Here is a 21,062-nt window from a genome sequence, read left to right on the forward strand (position 1 = left end):
GTGGTGTCATACGTACATTTTCTCAGCGAACTCTTTCTCTTAACGCTTGATACTTGAGTAAATATGTGAGTGATTTGTACAAAATGAACACACGGAATCCTAACATTAAGACTCCTATTTATACTAGTTTCGACCTTAACGGTCCTATACTAATCTGCTGCCACGTTTCTCATCAGAACTTCCAGCGAAGCCATCTGTTGTTGAACGGTTACGAAACCGTCTTCGAATTTCAAATCTTCCCGCCTGAGTCCGTCTTTGACGCGTGGCAGTGTATTAAACAAACACTACGAAAACACGCTAAGTAGTAATACTTAAATACATATTCTATGAATTTTGTCTAAGTCTCGAAGACATATGCTTTCATTAATCTTTCAGCGCTCACTATCTTCATCGAACTTAGAAGTCTTTATTTTTCGAAGCATGACCATCAGTAGTCATTCTTTTACTTTTTAAGGGATGGCCATCAGTAACCATCTTTCCTTCGATTCTCAACTCCTTCGAAGGACAAATAATATAAAACGAAATCTTCAGCTAACACATACACCATACGACATCACATACATTACATAAAATCATTGAGTGAATTATTGTCCAACAATCTTGCAAATTATGATTGAAACTTATTATTATCACTATTACGTTTTACTGTTGTGCAAATTGGCGCCATGCTACTAAATTGTATTGTTCCTTTAAATCACAAACTACTTAGTTGTTTTGAATAATTAATAAAATGTTTAAGCATATTTCTTACTGGATCGATATCTTTCTTATCATTTGCTACCGAATATACTGTATATTTGCACATGATTCATGATTCATTCATAATACTAACTCGTGCTCAATATTAAATTATGAAACAACATTGTTATTTATGAACTTTTTCCAAGACAAAGAAAATCGTAATGAAACATCTGATTTAGACTAAATAGACACTCTCTTTCGCGAGGAGCATCACAAGGAAGTAGATGTTGATTCACTTCTTTTCAAAAACTTATTAAATAACAACCATATTATTAATGATATTTAAATGCAATTGTGTATGATGATATGCAACATGTCAAATAAACATTAATTTAAGATATGTAATGGTGAAAGAATCCAAGATGTCAAACTTTAATGCAAATATTACGCATGACTAGGGCTGTTTAAAAAAAATCTAAAAAATTGAACGGAACTGCTAAACCGAACTGAAGTTAAAATAATCGAACCGTTATGTTTGGTTAGTGAATCAAACCATTATGCACAAACAATTCTAGAACCAAATTGTAATTGAAACCAAACTGAATTGAAACTGAACCCGAGTCGAATCAAAATTGAAAATGAAAAATGCTTAAAACAAGTTAATTTTTATTTTTTTGAAAAATACCTTAATGGTTAAATTGTTTGATAAACTGTTGGATTTGAGAAAAACTATCTTCTAACAGTTTGGAATTACGAAACGGTATACCAAATTGATAATTTTAATTCAATTCGATTCTTAGTAAATTAAAACAGTTCGATTTAGTTCGAATAAACTTTTACTATGATTTATTTCGATTCAGTTTTCCTAACGAACTAGATCATGAACGACCCTACGACATAGAAAAATTAATTAAAAAAAATAATAAATCATCAAATATATTTGATGACTCGAATCGAAGGCGTGGCTGAACGAAGAAAGCATTGCTGAACACACGAGTCTCTCCATATACTCTTTACCTCATCCCTTAGCTATTGCCAATCCGTGCGCGTTTACCTCTCGAGAAAACGGTTATTCACCTTTTCTAGAGAGAGAGGCTTTAGAGAGTGAAACGAAGGTGAACGTGATTGACCTCAAACCACCGCAACCATGGCGGCACCGGAGAATCACCAAACCGTTCCGTCGAAAACCAGAGAAGAAGGCGAACTCTCTAATTCCGAAGATGCTGACGTATTCTTCTTCTCTCAAAACCTTACATATCGTTTGCGTTTACCGTTTCTGCGATTTTTTGTTCGTTTTTTTTGTGTTTCGATTTTGCTTCGGGAATTTATTTGCTATCTCGTTGCTGTTAGATCTGAAATGATAGAACTCGGTTTTGCTTAGCTTCAACACGTGACCAGTGCGGTCTAGGGTTTTATGCTTCTATGGTGGCTTAAACAGTAGAACTGAGAGCGTAGCGTATCAAAATTTGAAAGTATGTCGTGGAATCAATGTTCTGTTATTGTAAATTTAGTTCTATTGATAGGGATTTGTTAATGAGTAATTTAGCAGTTGGTCTGAATTAGTTTGCAAATTTATCCTCTGTAGCACCGATGCCTCTGAAAAAAAGTGTCAGTGTTGATGTTCGAAACTGACATCGACACTTGTGATTCCTTTTAATTTATTCAATTTTTTAAATTATTAACGGTATCGACGTGCCAGTGTTGATGTCGTGTTTCCAGTATCCGTGCTTCATAGAATTTATCGGAAGAAATGATGTTACAACTGGTTTTGCTTAGCTATATTGCCAACACTGCGGTGATTGGGTTTAGTGCATTTTAGGGCTTAAGCAGTCAAAGTGAAAAATGGGAGGGTAGCAAAATTTGAAAGCATGTGGTGGCATAAATGCTTTGTTCTTCTAAATGCAACTCAATTGACATGGATTTGTTAATGAGCAATTTAGCGGTTAACCTGATTACCTGAACTAGCTTGCAAATTTATCTTCTGTAGAAAGTATAACTGTTATTATAACAATAGTTTTTTTTTTAGCTTATATTGCCAATACTGAGGTGTAGGGTTTTATGGTTGTCTGGGTTAAACAGTAGAAATGAAAAATGAGAGTGCGTCACAATTCACAAATTGTAAGCATGCGGTAGAATCATTGTAAGCACGCGGCAGAAGAATCAATATGTTGTTCGTGCAAATTCAACTCAATTAATATGGATTTGTTGCTGAGTATTTTTTATCCACCAGGAAAACCCCAATGGATCTATGGTGCAATCCACCCTTGCTGCAGGGTCCAGTTTTGTTCCTTCGGTGAAACAAAGTACCCAAGGCGTTCAAGGTGGTAAGTCTTGTTAACTGTCGATTGATTATCGCTCGTCTGGCATTGTAAATTTCGTATCAGTCTTGGTTTATGGAATCGGAAACTTTTTAATTGTGGCATGATGTTGGCATGCCACGTGTGTGAATATATGATGCTCTAGTTTTACGGGTTGGATACAGCCTTTTCACTGTATTGTTCTTTTCATATTGTCTGTGTTTTCTTACATGCATAGAAGTTTTCTTTTCTTAGTCAAAATTCGTTGTGTACTTAATCATGTAAAAGCCATGTTAATTTTATTGACTTGTACAATTTATGGAGTGTAAGTTTCAATGACAATGTTTTACAGGAGGCTCCAATAATATACAGATGCGAACAACCATACAACCAATTTCACAGAAGAGCATAAAAAAGAACCAGCTGCCCCTTAAATCTTCTCCATGGACTGGTCATGCAAGCGATGATAAAAATCTTGTGATAAGCTTTTCTGATGATGACAGTGGTAGTAGTGACTTTGAAAAAGGTACTGTTTTCAGGTCTGAAAGAAATGTCAAGCGACCTAACTCATCCTTGGAATATTCTAACAAGTTACAGTTACCACAAAATAGTAGAAGTTTGCAGAAGGAAATGCCCAAGAAATTGCCTTCTAATCGTACATTTATCCCATCAACCACCAAGGTTCCTAGTTTAAACTCTAAGGGGGCTGGATCCTGGTCATTGGGACAAGGATCACGAGCTAGAAATTTCAATCCAATGAACAGAACTTTAGCTAGCCGAGAGCATGGGCGTGACCAAGGAGCAGTATCAAATGACAATAAACTTCAGGATTTGCGGCATCAGATTGCACTTCGGGAAACTAAACTAAAGTTGAAGACAGCCCAGCTAAGTAAGGAGTCTGCTTTAGTTTTGGGTAGGGATCAGAATGCCACGAGCCTTAAGAATGAAAAAACTAAGAAAAATATTCCGTTTTCATCTGGAGCTGCACAATTGGAGCCTAAAGAACCAGATATGAAGCGGATGAAACTTGACACAACTCATGATATCCCTCAAGTTGTTGGTGGTCAGCAAGTTCCTGTTGTAAAATCTATATTACCATCAAAAGATTCTCCATCCGTAAACATTTGTCCTCAGGAGAGAAACATGGTTGATCATAACCAGAAAGAGATTCCATCACGTGGAGGAGAGTCAACAATCATCAAATCACAAAGACAACCCGACAATCATCTTGGCAATCCATTACAAAATATGCCTTGTAAAGCAAGAGAAGGTAAATACTTACTTCGTTGGTAACTTACACATTTTGGCGAACAAATTTTCTCAGAAACTTTATTGCACTATTCTGGATTTTAGAAATTAAAACAGTGCTGTCAATAGAGTTTATAGCAGTGGTATAGCACTATAGTGTAGCTAATTTGAAAAAATTGCTATTTTCCGTGATTGACATCATTGAATTAAAATATGTTTGAATAAAGTTACTTGTAATTTCCCTCTTCTCTAAAATTGAAGAACATCCTTCAGATATATGCCTGTCCGCCCACATTCATGTTTGTGTATTCATTTTAATATTTCATTAGTTTGTATCATGTAGTTGGCTCATTTCTTGGTTTGTGTATTCATTTTAATATTTCATTAGTTTGTATCATGTGGTTGGCTCATTTCTTGGTTTGTGTATTCATTTCAACATTTCATTAGCTTGTACCATGTGGTTGTCTCATTTCCTGGTTTGTGTATTCATTTCAACATTTCTTTAGCTTGTACCATGTGGTTGTCTCATTTCTCGGTCTCCCGATCACACACATTTATGTAAGGATGCTTCCAAGTGCTACTGCAAATTTGATGTCACATTTTTTTATAAATATATAAAATTATATTGCCTTTTCATGATAACATGTAAATTGTAGTATGACAAGACCGTCTATTTGATTCCACCAGTGCCTAATTGCTTTTCAGTAAAACATGTTTTAAGTCTTTTTCTGTTTTGAATCTCATGGTCTTTTTCATCATACTTTGTAGGTGATGTCAATTATGATTGCAACCAGACTGGCAAAAGTAGTAGTCTGGTCGATCCTTGTGCAACTTTCAACCAAAATGCAATGCCTGCAAATTTGCCTTCCAGTTGCGCGCCAACTAATTTAGTGAGTAATAATTTGCTATTTATACGCGTCAAAACTAATTTAGTGTGTAATAATTTTCTATCTATATATTTATTTGTATTTGCTATTTTTTAGGTTTAATAACTGGTCATAAGTCATAATTTTCCATTCATAAAATTGCATGTACTCAGTGACTTTACTGAAAACACTGATATTTTGTTACTTGCTAATCTACCATAGTTAATCTTCCCCCACTTTTATCATTTTGAATTCTTCAGAAATTATGAATGACTGATCAATATAATTTACTATGACCTATGGTTTGATTCAGCGATGCACCAACTTTCATAACGTGCAATTGTAGTGCCTCTCTTGGTTGATGTTCTCTAAAGAGTGAAGTTAATTTGAAATTCTTGACATTGTGTAATTTCAGTTGTCTTTATATTTCCAGATTAGTATAACACTATGGGGTTACCAAGCCATTGCCTGAATAATGTACTGACAATAAGCAATTGAAGGGGTCCCTAAAATACCTTTTATAATCATTATGTTTTTGTTCTATTGTGAATTGACTTGAATTTCCTCACTTTCACCTCTCGTCTTTGACTCAGGAGGCATTAAGCAACGCTGTTCTTGTAAATCATCATAATGGTAATGCAAGTGTCTCAGAGCATAGCAGCATTGATTTACAGTCGCTTTTTGGTATGGAAGAATTGATAGACAAGGAACTGGAGGAAGCTCAAGAGCATAGACATAATTGTGAAATTGAAGAGAGAAATGCACACAGAGCTTATCTTAAAGCTCAGAGGTCTTTGCTTGAGGCTAATGCTCGATGCAACAATCTTTATCACAAAAGGGAGTTGTATTTAGCTAAGCTACGATCTTTGATTTTGAATAATTCCAGTTTTTCTTGGTCTTTAGGACAGCACCAGCAACTTGATATAGGTCTAGATTACGTACCTAAACTTGGATATCAAATACCCACATCAAGCTGTCTGAGGCAGGCTGAATATAATATTAATAATCCTAGTTTTGATTCTAATGATCAAGGCATCAATAATAGGCAATCTGATACTTCCTATCACCACACAGATGGAGCAAATTTAGGAACTGAACATTGCATTGAACCAGATGCTAGTACATCTGAACCATTGCCTCAAAGGGGTAATCATGACGCAGATGGAGTGTACTCTCCTATGGATGAATTTGATACATCAGATAATGAAAATGAAGAGATTTCTCTAGCTGAACATGCTTCTAATCATTTTGATGCTGGATATCATAGAAAACAAAACTCCAAAGTGAAACAAATGGATATAGATACTACATCAAATGCAAATTGTTCCACCGATAGTCCTCAGGATTCTTTGCTTCTTGAAGCAACATTAAGGTCTGAATTATTTGCACGATTAGGGAAAAGAGCTATGAAGAGTAGTAGTCCAAGTAACAACATTGAGACTGCTGAACGAGGTACTGAAAATGAGGTTGGAAATGAGAAAAGCCGACTGCATCATGGACGTGTCCCATTGTCTAATGCAGAAAACAATGATCTTAAAGGTAGTTTTATTCTTTCTGGAATGAACATATTGTGATGTGTTATCTTTTGTTAATTTTTATATTGTTCTTACTTTTAAGTTTGTCATGCCAATCCTAAATCCTGTCAAAGCATAATAATCTATAGCTTGAACAAACTGTATAATTCCTTTATTCTTATCAATGTCTTCCTCCTACATTTGGTTCACATTTCTATGTTCTTCACTAATATGTATTCTCTCTGTTCACTCAGTTTTATTACTTAAATTTTTGTAACTGAAATAATTTTGGTGCTGTGGACTGTCATTGTTTCTTCTTTTAACTTGACTGAATTGGATTATTAGAATTATATGAACTGTTGATGCCAAATGAGAAGTTGATCTGTGTGTTTTATGTGTTTAAGGATCAAAGTTATATACTATTGTTAGGTCTTGGTTTCTATCAACTAAACCAACTATCTAAAAGCTTTAAAATAAAGCTGAAAAATAGTAATACAAGGACTCTCACAATATTGAATATATTTTAGTAAAAAAATCTAGAAGTGCTGTGCTGTCAATTGTGATGTATTGGCACGATTCGGAACTGACCAATCATTCAGGTTTCACATCAATGCTTCTTGGGCTTTATTGTGAGAAATCACTTGTTGAAGTTATCTGTAGTTAATTAAATTTTGATGAACTTGAACTTTTTTTTGTTAAATTCCTGATTATTTTGTTCTTTTAATCTAGGCATTGATAGGGAAGAAAGGAGCATCCATCTGGATTCCAATGAGATTCAAAGTCAGCAAATCATTGGTGGAAATACTTTGAATGTCAACTGCTGTGCTGGTTCAGGTGATCGAGGGGATATGCCTTTTCAAGATCATCACTCAACTAATTCGGTGAACATTCCACCTTTGACTTTTAGGAGTGTATTTAGTGATCTGAGAGAAATGTCACCATTTACTTCTAATCAATTACTAAATCAAAATAAGTCCACTCCTGATAATGATGGTCAAAGTCAAAATGCTACTTGCCTCAGTTCTGATGAAGCAAAGAGGGACAACATGATGGCAGTTTCAATGCCTGTCACCATTGGGAATTTATTTTCAGAAGAAGGCTCTTATGGCTGCAGTCCTGAAGTTGATCCATTTTGGCCACTTTGCATGTATGAGCTGCGAGGAAAATGCAACAATGACGAGTGTCCTTGGCAGCATGCGAAGGACTATGGTGATGGAAACATTAATCAGCATCAAGATACTGGTTTCAATAATGGAGGTATAGAAAAATAGTTACATTACAGTTAGAAACTTGTATATTTTGCCTTCGTTCTTGTTGTTTGGTGGAACTTCCATGTCATAGCATTTACAAACTTATTGAAGAAAACTGTGTATTACTTATGGAAATGATTGAGCATGAAGCTCTACTAACAGAAAGATAAACTAGAGTGAGACACTAATACCAGAACACACTTCCTAACCAAAGAGAAAAATCTCCCAACTACTTTAACAATATTTCAGAATGCCCTCACCACTATCCATCCCCTCTCTCTTTTAAGCAACCCACACAAGGTTAGTACACACCTCCCTAACTAACTTATCCTCCCCCCCTGGCCCCACCTTCTTTCCCCTCCTTCAATCCTTTTAGAAGCTGGGCTCATGCAGAGGCCAAGTATCCTTTCACCTTGGATCACAGGCTCAAGTGTCCTTTCACCTTGGGCCACAGGCTCAAGTGTCCTATCACCATGGGCCACAGGCCCAAGTGTCCTATCACCATGGGCCACAGGCCCAAGTGTCCTATCACCATGTGATGATTGTTATTTGTATTTTCATGGCGTTTTCTGAAGCTGAACTAAATATTGTTGAATTTAGAAAATAATTATGTCAATGAATGATATATGGATGATACTGAAAAGAGACTACAGTCTGTCCTACTTTACACTGGGGTTTGGGATCTAATAATTGTTTTTATCCAGAAAAAAAGTATGTCAAGTTATTGGGTATTTCTGATTGAGCATGAGGGTGGGATCATGTATGTATGATTTATATTCCTGTACAAATCAGGAGCTGTATTAGAAATAAAGTAAGTAGTTTTTACTGGAGGTTGAAATTGAGTAAAATTTGCATTGAATGCCGTGTTATTAATTTTTAATGACTGGACCCAAACAGTGAGTTGACGACCTTTCAATATCTTATGATTTTGCTTGGACTCAGAATTAGAAAAAAAAATAGCTTCATTACATCTGATGTGAAGTACATTGTTGGGGACACTGAATTATGTGACATAATTTGAAATTTGAATTGACCCATAACAAGTTCTGCATCACTATTATTGACTATTTTAGACATATGCTTGCTAGTATTAATATACTAATATATGGATTACAATTTCTGAATTATGACTTCATTATGATATTAGCCACTTTATATTAGTTATTTAAAGTATTCCCTCTAAAAGGACTGTTATACTGTTTCAGCAGATTCTCAAGATAGATTACCGTTGCATCAAATAAATTGTAATGGGGTAACAAAAGTTACCAAATATCACAAAGCTACTATTCTGCCAACATACCTTGTTAGTTTAGATGTTCTGAAAGCGGATCAATTTGCATATAAACCTATTGATGCACAAAGGATTGCTCAATACTGGCAGCAGCATTTCAGTATCACTTTGGCTACAATGAATTTGCTACAAAATGGTTCACCCGTAGATGGTCCATTATCACATGGTGGTGGTGAACGCATTGAGGTCCATGGGGCATGGAGCAAGCAGTTATCTATTCAGTGGAGAAATGGAGTTGGGGTTTGTTGCTTCTAACCATCATATTATTTTCCCGGTTTATTCTAATATTTTTTTCTTTATTTGTGTTTTAACATCACAATGCCAAAGTGAGCACGATGTGTCAATTATAAGAATGCTTTTTATGCTTTTATTCTGAATTTTGTAGGAATGTTTTTGGATTTTATTTGGTTATTTCATGTATGATAGAAATAGGAAGCATACTAGACGGGTTGGAAAACTCCTAGAAGAGTACTTGCTTACCACCAAGTGAATTTTGTAATGCCTATTGAGGGACCTAGGATTTGTAAAACGAGATCAATCTTGTATGTTTGACAATCTATAATTATTCCAATAACTTTTTCTTTTTTCCTGGCATTCTTAGAAGTTTATGCCTAGTGGATTAGGTGGTGTGACAGAACAATATTAAGATTTTATACTTTTGAATATTTAAATGATCCACTATTTGAAGTCTAGGATATGAAGAACAGCCATATTATATTTCAAACACTTATTCGTATCAATTAATGCAATTATATGGTGTTTGGTATAGTTTTTTTTAATGGAAAAGATCTTTTATTCTTGTTTTTTGTAGTGCTCAGCATAGATGGCAATTTTGTGACCTTCAACGCAAAGAATTATTTCTTGTATATAGAGATTTTCTTCAGTCTTAGAGTGTAGTTGTTATTGATTTTGACTAAACTTTCAGTTTTAGTCTCAGATACCATCTATGAACTTGTATCGGCCATGGGACAAAAAAGCTCCTGATACATTATAAGAGAGGAAAGGGAAAACCATAAAATTGATTCTGTTATCTGTTTGAAAATAGTTCATATATATAGCCGACTCTAATCCAACACAAATCTTACCCTGCATTACAAAGGACACTGTCATTAACAAAGACATCGGTCATTAGTAAGGAAAGTCGTTGTTTAACTCGTTACTGTTACTGAGTTCTATACTCATATAGTTTTCTGGTGAACAACTCTTAATTAATCTAGCCTTGATTTTTATGATTAACCTGTTCAATATAGTTTGAAATACTGAATGTCTTGAATTCATTTATTCGTACTAACTTCCCCTTTATTTATTGCATAATTAGAATCAAATTAAACAGGCTATGGCTGATAGTGAGCAAGCTGTTGAGACAGCTCTTCTTATTCTCAACCAGGAAATCAATAAGTTGCAAGGGGTGCGAAAGGTAACAGTTGTTAGTTCTTTTTTTGTCTTGGTGGTTAGTGTTTGAGTTTTCTTACATATTTCTTTTAACTTTTTTGAAATTTTAGGCTCTATCTGTACTGTCCAAAGCTCTGGAGACTAATCAAACATCTGTGGTAATCTGGATAGTTTACATGCTTATTTACTATGGAGGTTTGGGGCAAAATGAAACGGAGGACATGTTCTCATGTGCGGTATGTTTCAATTTGTTTTCTACTTTTATATGGAGCATGATATCTGGATAGTTTTTCTTTCTTACATGGAAATTTTTTGATAATATAGGAAGTGTAGGAGTTGCTATTAATGGTAAACCCCTGAAATCCTCTGGGCTTCCTTGGTTGTTTCTTAGCTTGATTCTCTTATAACTGGTGTAATAGAATTAAATATCATTGAATAACGACTCTTTTATTGATGAAAACAAAGAACACTACCAGAAAACAGAGTAGTGAACAAAACATTTTAGTCCTCTGTTTTACTTTCAGGAAAGAGTGGAAAATGGGATTTTGAAGTTACAAGTACAACTTATAAAATACAACAGATTAGGAAATTACACATAAACTAAGGAGAGAGATAGACTTGTTGCAAGGAAATTCCTATTCAAGAAATTCTAGTGTCTTGGTTTCTCTTTTCCAAGAATTTGAGAACTTGGTCTATCATTCCTTCTCATAACTAATCAACAACTATCTCCTAATCACTTTCTCCTTTGTTTTATTTATTCCTAATTACAAACAACATAACTGACATAATAAAAACATAATATCAATTAATTTCTCCTCTTATATTATTCTCTAGTCAGAAGTCGTACAGATTCCTAATACCAACAGTAGCTAGCACCGAGGTTGTCAAAATTGAGATCCTACACTGGATCGTAATTTGCAAAATCGTAAACCGGTGAATCATAACACAGGTCGTAAGATCCTACACAGGACCGGGATTTGCAAGACTGTAAATCGGTGAATCATAACACAAATCGTAAGATCCTACTAGATTATCAAATTAAAAACACTTCAAAACACCACAACTGTGTAATCAATAAACTAACATATATTAAACTTATTATTTAAAAGTAAATACTGTAGCATAATATATTTTCTTTTATTGTTGATACTAGTTAATGTTATTATCTTTATATGTGGTTTTTTTATATCACTTTAATAGTTATTAATTATTTATTAAAAACAATTATGATTAATTATTGTAAACTAAAAAGGAGGCAACACAAAGCATATAGAAAAGAAAAGCAAAACCTATGCCAAAGCAAAACCTATGCCTAGAAAAAGAAAGCAAAGCACAGATTAATGTGTAGTTGGTTATAATGGGTTGGAAACTGAACGTCACATTTTATAAAAATGAAGAAACTGAACGTTACCGCGTCGTTTTTAAGGAACCGGGTAGCAGACCAGACCCGTAAATCACAACTATGCGCAGCACAAACAGAAACGGCCGACAGACATGGTTATTAGTTTTTACGACTTAACGCAGCGATCCTTTGCCGCTCCCACCAATTTGCGATTCCTCCCACACGCGGACTCAGCCAGACCTATTGAGATCACAGAATTGCACGATCTCACGCTGGCTTGCCGTTTTGACCACCATGGGTCCATTATAAATCACCTGCTAGGCCTATTGGTTAGGGTTGTGTGATGAGTCAGCATGCCTTTCTGACTTGATTTTATTTGCACATTGAAATCATGGATTTTTTATTATGTAATCTGTCCTTTTAAAATGCTAAATATTGAGAGTTGTTCTTCTATCCAAGGTTATTGACTCGTGCGTCATTAAATACTGACACGTGGTTCTATCATTTGTTGTAAGGCTGGTTACTATCTTGATATTAAAGCAGTGATGGGTGAATGGAGATAAAATCTTCAAAGAAATAAAGTTGTTGGTGGTTGGGCTTTGCCCATATAGATAGCAGAGAAACCATTGCTTTCATAATTTCCTCAATTTTTTTTAACCAGAGGCTATTGTAATTCATCTCGTAGACTACTTAAATTTTTTTAACTTCTTGTGAGTATGTTAAGCCTTCCTTATTTGGATTGATTATGTGCCTTACCTTGAGAAATTTCAACCGATGTTTTTTCAGGTTAAGCTCTATGAAGGATCTTATGTACTGTGGCTCATGTACATCAATAGTCGGATAAAGCTTGATGATCGGTTAGCGGCCTATGATTCTGCCTTCTCAGCTCTCTGTCAGCATGCATCTGCTGTTCCTGAAGACAGAGCATGCGAAAGTGCATGCATCTTAGATTTATTTCTGCAGATGATGGATTGTTTATGCATGTCAGGGAACGTTGAAAAGGCCATTCAGAAAAGTTGTGAAGTTTTCTCGGCTACAACTAAATCGGATGAGCCCGATCTTCTGCCACTCTCAGATATACTCAATTGCTTAACAATTTCTGACAAATGTGTGTTATGGATTTGTTGTGTTTACTTAGTTATTTACAGGAAACTGCCTGGTGCTGTTGTTCAGAAGTTTGAATGTGAGAAAGATCTCCTGGACATTGAATGGCCTTTTGTCAGTTTATCAGACAAAGAAAAGGAGAGGGCTGTTAAACTTATGGAAACAGCAGTTCAATATATAAATTCACGTGCCTTCACAATGGATAGTGAAGTTGATCTCAAGTATGCCCAACATTTTGCTCTCAATCATCTGAGATGCATGGTTGCTCTTGATAGTCTAGAATGTTCAAGGATTTTGTTTGATAAATATGTTCAGCTATACCCTTTCTGCATAGAGTTGGTCTTGGTGTCAGCTCAAATACAGAAACAAGATTTTGGTGTTGGTAATTTCGTGGTATTTGAGGACGCAATTAGTAGATGGCCAAAAATAATTCCTGGAATCCAGTGCATTTGGAATCAATATATTGCAAATGCTATCCATAATCAAAGAATTGACCTTGCAAAAGAAATTACAGTCCGATGGTTCCACTCTGTATGGCAAGTGCAGGATCTCCCGTACGGCACGATGAATGCCACTGATGATGTCAATTCTTCTGGCTTATTGGGATCAGGGTCAAAAATTGTTGCTGACACATCAATTTCTGGTGAAAAACAGATGGATATGATGTTTGGATATCTTAATCTTTCTGTTTATTATTTTTTCCAGAATGATAAAACAGAAGCATGCATAGCTGTTGATAAGGCTAGGAATACTGTCAAATTTGTGGGTTTAGAGCCATATATAAGAAAATATGTAATGTTTCTGGTTTGTGATGCATCAAGCTTAAAGGAGGATGATTCTATGAGTGCTATCAAGAAGATGTTTGAAGTGTATATGGATGGTTCCTTCCAGGCGTTGCTAGCCCCTAAGGTGCTAACGAGAAAATTTCTTGACAACATCAAGAAGCGAAGGTTACAGAGTCTCATTGGCAACATATTAAAGCCAGTTTCATTTGACTGTTCTCCACTAAATTTGATACTTCAATCATGTTTTGGTTCATTTCTTTTACCTCAAACTGTAAGTGACCCAAAACATCTGGTGGATTTTGTTGAAGGCATTATGGAGGTAGTTCCTTACAACTTCCAATTAGCTATTGCTGTTTGCAAACTATTAAGCAAGGATGGCAGTTCTTCTGATCTAAACTCAACCGGTCTCTGGTTTTGGGCCTGTTCAACCTTGGTTAATGCAATAATGGATTGCATCCCAATACCACCAGAATATGTCTGGGTGGAAGCTGCAGAGTTTCTGAAAAATGCTGTGGGCATTGAGACAATATCACAGAGGTTTTATAAAAAGGCTCTGTCAGTGTATCCATTTTCTATTATGTTGTGGAGATGTTACTATAAGCTGTTTCTGTCTACAGGAGATGCAAATAAAATTGTTGTAGAAGCAAAAGAAAGGGGTATTAACATTGATTTAGTTACTACAGTTTGAATGTCAAATAGGAGGGCCAATTTTGGTTGTCACACGGAGGCCTCAACTTAGATGGTTTTTTCACTTAATTTTTCAACATATGGAAGCAGATTTGATGACAGAAATTTCTTATACAGGTAAGTAAACTGTGAATATATAGCAATGTCAAGGTAACTTCTTAGAAATATAATATACAGTTGGGCTGAAGAAAATTTTGGATAACAGTTTTTCCTTTTGTTGTCTTCGTTTTGGTTGTTAAGCCCTGAACTCATGATAAGGGCTGTTAGATTAGGCTGTTAGGATTTCTTGTTTTTCCACATAATATGCTCTGAATGTTGTATTCTTTTGACATTTTGTTTTCATAGGTTGTTACGTTACAGATGAGTGAAAAGAACATTTTTGTTCCCTACTTATATCCTTGTAGTTGGTTTTGTTCTTTCATTTCTGTCAATTGTTTTGTTGTTTTCAAATGTAGTGGCTTGGTATCCAATAGCTAGCTTAAGTAACTTATTCATTTCCAACGATAAAAATCTATATTTTTCATTCATACCTCGAAAATATGTATGCATGCTTAAATTTAAATAAAATTTTATTCATGTAGATTTTTTAAAATTTCGCAAATTTGGTTGGTAGTTGCCATGACATGTGATTATAGGAGTGGAGTTTTGAATCTGCAATACTTTATTTATTCACTTTTAAGGAGCAAAATCTAATAACTAGACTATTTGACAAAAATAAATAAATTCTTCACCTCTTCTCTTTTACTATAAAAAAGGGTGATTTTCGATATGTACATTTGAAGACACTTTTTTTTTTGTTGTTGTGGAAAATAGATAATTTTGGATATGTATATCCGAAATAATCCAATTTTTAGTCTTTAAGATTTTTCGGATATGCATATCCGAAAAAACTTAATATTTGTTAAGAAATTAAAATTAAGGTGAATCAATTGTATTAATAATATAATTAATTATATTAATTAATCAAAATATATAGTTAAGGATAAAGCTAACAAGGGCATATGTTAAGAAACCTAAATATAGTAAATTAGTATTGGAAAACGTAATAAACACATTAATTATAATTTTTTTGTGAAAACAATGCACAATTTTTAAGAAAAAATTTCTACATTTAGTTAGCATGACCCTACTATTTCAAAATAAAAAAAAAATTTGGAATATTAATACTTCGGATGTGCATATTCGAAATAATCAAAATCCAAAATTAAGGTTTTTTTCAAATTTGCATATCCGAAAAAACACCTTACATTTTAAATCTAACGTTTAAATGGAAAAAAGTTTAAAGCGAGTCATTTCAGATATACATTTTCAAAATCAATAAAAACGTGATAAGGGTGTCTCAGATATGCATATCCGAATGATATTTTAGAAATATCAGGGGTATTTTCCATCCTATATGAGCGCATAAAGAAATTTTCTAAAACTTTTGTTGAATGTTCCAAATAATATTACCAACAACAACCAAATTACCAACAACAACCAACTTACCAACAACAACAACAACAACAACACCAACACATGTCCACCACCCAACAATTTCAACACTATCAACACCAACCACAAAGTTAAACTCAACCACAAACTCAACCCCACCACCAACACTTCCAAGACACCGATGTGACGGGCTCCTCCAGATCAACACTTACCCCCGACACAGGCATACATGACGAATACCAACCATACAACTCATTCATCCATCAAACATCACAGTACCCCAACCAACGACCGTTGGACTTCAAACACCACTACAACCATTGTATTCTAACCAACCCGATTCGACCGCCAACTACCAGAGATCACACTTTGAGGCCGCACCCACAAGGAACCATCTTGTCCCACCAAGACAAAGCTTTGAAGGCGTCGCGGGCACCCGCCTTTCCTACAATGAGAATTCTAGAGGTCAGGGCCAACTGACAGATTTTGTAGATCTGGAGTGCATTGAAGGACCATCGACCCAAACACTACAGGAACCAGAAAGAAGGTGACGTAGGAATAGGGGAGCACTACCAACTCGTGAGCCATCTAGACGAGTTATTAGACCTTCGCAGTGCAGATCATACCAGAGTCACCCGCACTAGGTCCCCCAAAAATGTAATTGTAGACCCTATTATGATTAATGTAATTGTAATTTTTTTATTAATATAAAATGGTAGTTTTTTTTATTAATATTATTTTCTACGTAAAATAATTTAAATAAAAAAAATAAATAATGGTCAAAATAGTTTAAGTTAAGTTAAGTAAATAAAATGAAAAAAATAAAATAAAATAAATGAACATTGTCGCCGCCCAGGGTGGCGACTTGGGCCCAATTTTAAGTGAATTCGCCATTGGGCCTGGCGACTTGGGCCCAATTTCAAGTGAATTCGCCAATGGGCCTGGCGACTTGGTCCAAAATATAGTGTTGTCGCCATTGGGCTTGGCGACAATGTGTGTGTGTGTTTTTTTTCAATTTTTGGCCCTTTGCGTAATATTTTTGAAAAGTTGGTTATTTGTGAATTTTTTTTTGAAAAACTTGGATATATTGAAAAAAAAATCTCCAAATCAAGGCTCTTGGGCTTTTGTGACGATGATTGCTGGCCTTTTGGTTCTTACATTTTTAATTAGAGAAAGTGATTTTTGAAAAGTTCTAAGTTGTATACATACTTTAAATTTGCAAATGTAATTTACTACTATAAATTCCATCTTTTATTTTTTTTCTTTCAAAAGTTCCAGGTGATGGCTGATAGGGAGAAGAAATTATTGATTCTATTTTTTTCTTTGGCTATTGTTTCAATCTTTAAAGATATTCCTATCAGATTATTACTACTGAGTATTCTGATTCTTTTTCTTTATTTTATTCCTAAGCTCTTAAAAGCTTAAATTCTAATGGCAATAAGTTTTATATTTTATTTCAGGTTATGATAACCAACAACCAATTCTTAGGAAATCTCTTTGGCAAATATATATCAGTTTGAGTTTACAGATTTATAGAGTAAATTAAGTAGGTGTTTGGAAAATCATTTACAGACATTTCTCAAAGTAGATAATTTCTATTTAGGTGTGGTGATTACAGCACACTCTTTCATATTCTGATTTGGCTTACAATTACAGTCATTGAGGCATGTGGCAGCTGGCTGCAGTGTGCTGTTGCGGGAGTTCAGAGGAAGGATCACGTTGGGTTGTAGTCGGAGGTGAGATGCAGCGTCGACAAAATCTTCCGTTGTTTTCTTATTTGCTCCAGTTTCTTCTCTTCTTTGTTTTTGTTTCAAATTTGTTTGTTTGAATTAAATAACAAAGTTTATGTTTTTCATAAACTTTGCAGTTAACTGTTATGTTGTTGTTCTCTTGCATTGGTAGAATGATTTGGGACAAATTTGTGATACTTGCAATGGTATATGAGAGTGTTGTTAACAGGTTGTGAATGGTGTGGAGGCTGTTTCTTTCTGTTCCATTTTTCCAATTGCTTACACTTATACCTATAAGATATAATGTTAATTGTTTATCTTATAAGCTATAAACTTAATTACTTAAATAAATATTCATCATGTGCTGATTTCAAAATTCTTAAATCATGTAATAGGCAATCAAAACATATTTTGATTACGGCAATTTGACCCTCTTTTACTCTTTTGTTATGCCCTATAGATTTATACCTATTTGTGTTGGTAGAATGTTGTCCATTTCAGATTATATCAACAGCAGACTCTATAGATTATAAGTTTTATTTAAAAAAAAATGTTAAAATTTAAAAACTTTCTTAGTACTTTTGATTACAATGATACATGACATGTCCGATAATAATAATTTTGATTACAATAATACTTTCTTAAACTTTTCCATTCTTCTTAATGACTCCGCTTTTGGAAAGATTTTGTGTAAAAATTATAGTGATTTGGAATTGATGATGAAGATACGATGGTTTTGTGTTGTTTTTGGAAAGATTGATTTGTTCACTAACCAAAGATGAGAACGTGTATCTGATTTAATTTTTTTTTAATAATAATAATACTAATAATAATAATAAATATACAAAAAAATCTATCTAAAATAGAAAAAAGCTAATTTCTAATATAATGATAGTAATAAAAACAAGATAAACTCTAATAAAAAACATTTGATATCTAATTTACCTTTCTTTGATATTTCTCTTAATAATAATTTTTTTTTAAATAATAAGATTTTTCTTACTTTTTTCATAATTTTTAATAATAATTTTTTTCATAATTTATAATAATAAATTTTTCCGAAATAAATTAGTAATAAACAATTTTTTTCTTAATTAGTATAATAGTATATTATTTCCTTACTCATTTACGGGTTCTAATTTTTAGATAACAAAAAATAAACATTATTTTTATAACTATTTTGAATTTTTAAAATAATATATTAATTATATTGTTTACTGTTATTAAATTAAATTAAATTCAATATTATATAAAAACGTTAGTTTATTTTTGAATTATAAACCAATATTAAATATAAACTAAATTAAACTAAACTAAATTAAATTATAACATTAATTTTAATTTGGTTTATTTTTAATTACGTAGAAAAGTTAATATTAACTGAACTAAATAAAAATGTTTGTTTGTTTTATATAATAATTAATAATTTAACATCAATATACTGTAACAATTTAACGTTAAATATTCTGATGAAGGGGTATCATGAGGGACTAAAACAATTAAAAAATAAAAGCCACATCAAATATCCTGAAGTCTGGGTATCATGAGGGACTAAAACAATATAGAATCTTCAAATGTTAGGTGGCGAATCCAAACTTTATTTTTAAAGAGAATTTTTCAAACCTCGCCCATTTGGCAGAGGGAAAAATAACTATTATCCCTATATTTGTTTACTTAATTATTTCCTTGATTTTCAAAAAAATCTCTAAGAAATTATTATAAATAATTAATTTAATTTTTAATTATTATCAAGCATAAATTTTCTTATATAAATTTTAAAATATTATTATTAGTTACATTTTAAAAAAAATTATTATGTTTTATTTAAAATTATTCAATAAAATATCAAATCTTTTAAAATTTACAAAATTTTATAAATTTTGTAGAGTTAAACTTCTATTATGAAATTCTCCTTGACAAAAAAGATAGAAAAATATTCATTGAATTGAAATTTTAAAATACCATGAGTGTAGATATTAATTTAAAACTGAAATTTGACGGAAAGCTATAATATATTATAGGTTTGTAAAAATTTTAAATATGATATAATAAGAAGAATTTAAAACTGATATTTGATGGGAAGCTGTTACAAATTTTAGGTTAGAAAAAATTGACTAATATTTAAAAGTAATGTTATTTGAATTGGAAAAATGATTTTATTCAAATTTATAGTATTAAAATTAACTCATCTGGATTCAACTGAGTTTTGTTAACTCATCTAAATTCACGGGTAGATGTAAACGTATCTATCAGATACCAGTTGAATACTTCTCATTTTAATGTCCATCTTTTAAATATTTCTTTGGCTGCTGTTTTATATAATTGAAGTTAGATAATAAGATGTACGATTTATTGTAAGCACGAATTAATGTTTAAAATTTGGTGCATATTATTAACATATATTTGTAACTTTTGAGAAAATCTTTGATTTTATGCCGGATTTTTCCAAATACCGGTGTAAAATAGTAAATTTTGGAAAATCGTGGATTTTATATCAACTTTTTAATAACCGGCATAAAATGTAAGAACATCAAATTTTTTTAAAAAATTGATACACTATTTTTTAAATAACTATTTGAAATAACAAAATTAATACAATTAGAATAAGTTACAAAATATTTTATATTTTTTAAACGTAGAAAAATTTACTGTTAACTTATTTTATAAACGTAAATAAATTATAAATATTTTATAAAATGGAAAATACTATTGTTGATACACTTATATTAATAAAGGGAAATAAGTTACAAATATTTTAATAAATTAGAAAAAAATATTGTTGATACAATTATATTTATAAGCTGGAATGAGTTTTAAGTATTTTTATAACCGGGAAAAAGCTATTGTTGATACAATTGATTTTATAAAAGGAAATAAATTACAAATATTTTTATAAACGGAAAAAAGTAAAAGTCTAATGTCGATACAGTTGATTTTATAAACCGGAATAAATTACAAATATTTGTATAAACGGGAATAATCAACTATTGATACAATTGATTTAATAAACGGGAATAACTTATATATATTTTTATAAACGAAAATAAGTCTATTGTTGATACAAATATTTTTATAAACGGGAATAAGCTACAAATATTTTTATAAACAAAAATAGTCTATTGTTGATACAATTTTTTTTATAAACGAAAAAAGACCATTGTTGATACAACTATTTTTATAAACGAAAATAAATTTCAAATAACTTTATAAACGGGAAAAGTCTACTATTAATACAATTATATTTATAAACGTGAATAAGTTAAAAATATTTTTATAAATGCGAAAAAATATATTGGTGATACCATTATTTTTATAAACGGAAACAAGTTACAAATATTTTAATAAACAAGAAAAATCTACTAATTATTTTTATAAAATTATTTTACCCAGCGTTGGTTCAAATAAGTGTTCTTATAAACGGGTTCTAAGTATTTTTATAAA

General features: G+C 32.6%; 1 protein-coding gene and 1 long non-coding RNA gene across 5 annotated transcripts; both read left to right on the top strand.

Moving 5' to 3' along the window:
• Positions 1–1,635: 1,635 nt before the first annotated feature.
• On the top strand, positions 1,636–14,850 carry LOC131635790 (uncharacterized). Of its 4 annotated transcripts, none has more exons than XM_058906435.1 (10): positions 1,636–1,909; positions 2,912–3,005; positions 3,331–4,248; positions 4,995–5,116; positions 5,686–6,631; positions 7,336–7,863; positions 9,062–9,387; positions 10,466–10,564; positions 10,650–10,775; positions 12,668–14,850. In XM_058906435.1, exons 1-10 carry the CDS (start codon positions 1,829–1,831, stop codon positions 14,456–14,458), a joined length of 5,031 nt encoding a protein of 1,676 aa, XP_058762418.1. In that variant the 5' UTR covers positions 1,636–1,828; the 3' UTR covers positions 14,459–14,850. The 4 variants fall into 4 exon arrangements, with proteins under 4 accessions (XP_058762418.1, XP_058762420.1, XP_058762421.1 ...); XM_058906437.1 differs by having other exon boundaries at positions 2,912–3,002; XM_058906436.1 differs by having other exon boundaries at positions 1,637–1,909; positions 9,065–9,387.
• Positions 14,851–17,057: 2,207 nt separating this feature from the next.
• LOC131635804 (uncharacterized) lies at positions 17,058–18,145 on the top strand. The gene is made up of 3 exons (XR_009293876.1): positions 17,058–17,266; positions 17,352–17,437; positions 17,548–18,145. It is a non-coding gene; the product is annotated as an uncharacterized LOC131635804 (long non-coding RNA).
• Positions 18,146–21,062: the final 2,917 nt, after the last annotated feature.

This window comes from Vicia villosa, unplaced genomic scaffold (assembly GCF_029867415.1).
Source record: "Vicia villosa cultivar HV-30 ecotype Madison, WI unplaced genomic scaffold, Vvil1.0 ctg.001554F_1_1, whole genome shotgun sequence".
Taxonomy (NCBI): domain Eukaryota; kingdom Viridiplantae; phylum Streptophyta; class Magnoliopsida; order Fabales; family Fabaceae; genus Vicia; species Vicia villosa.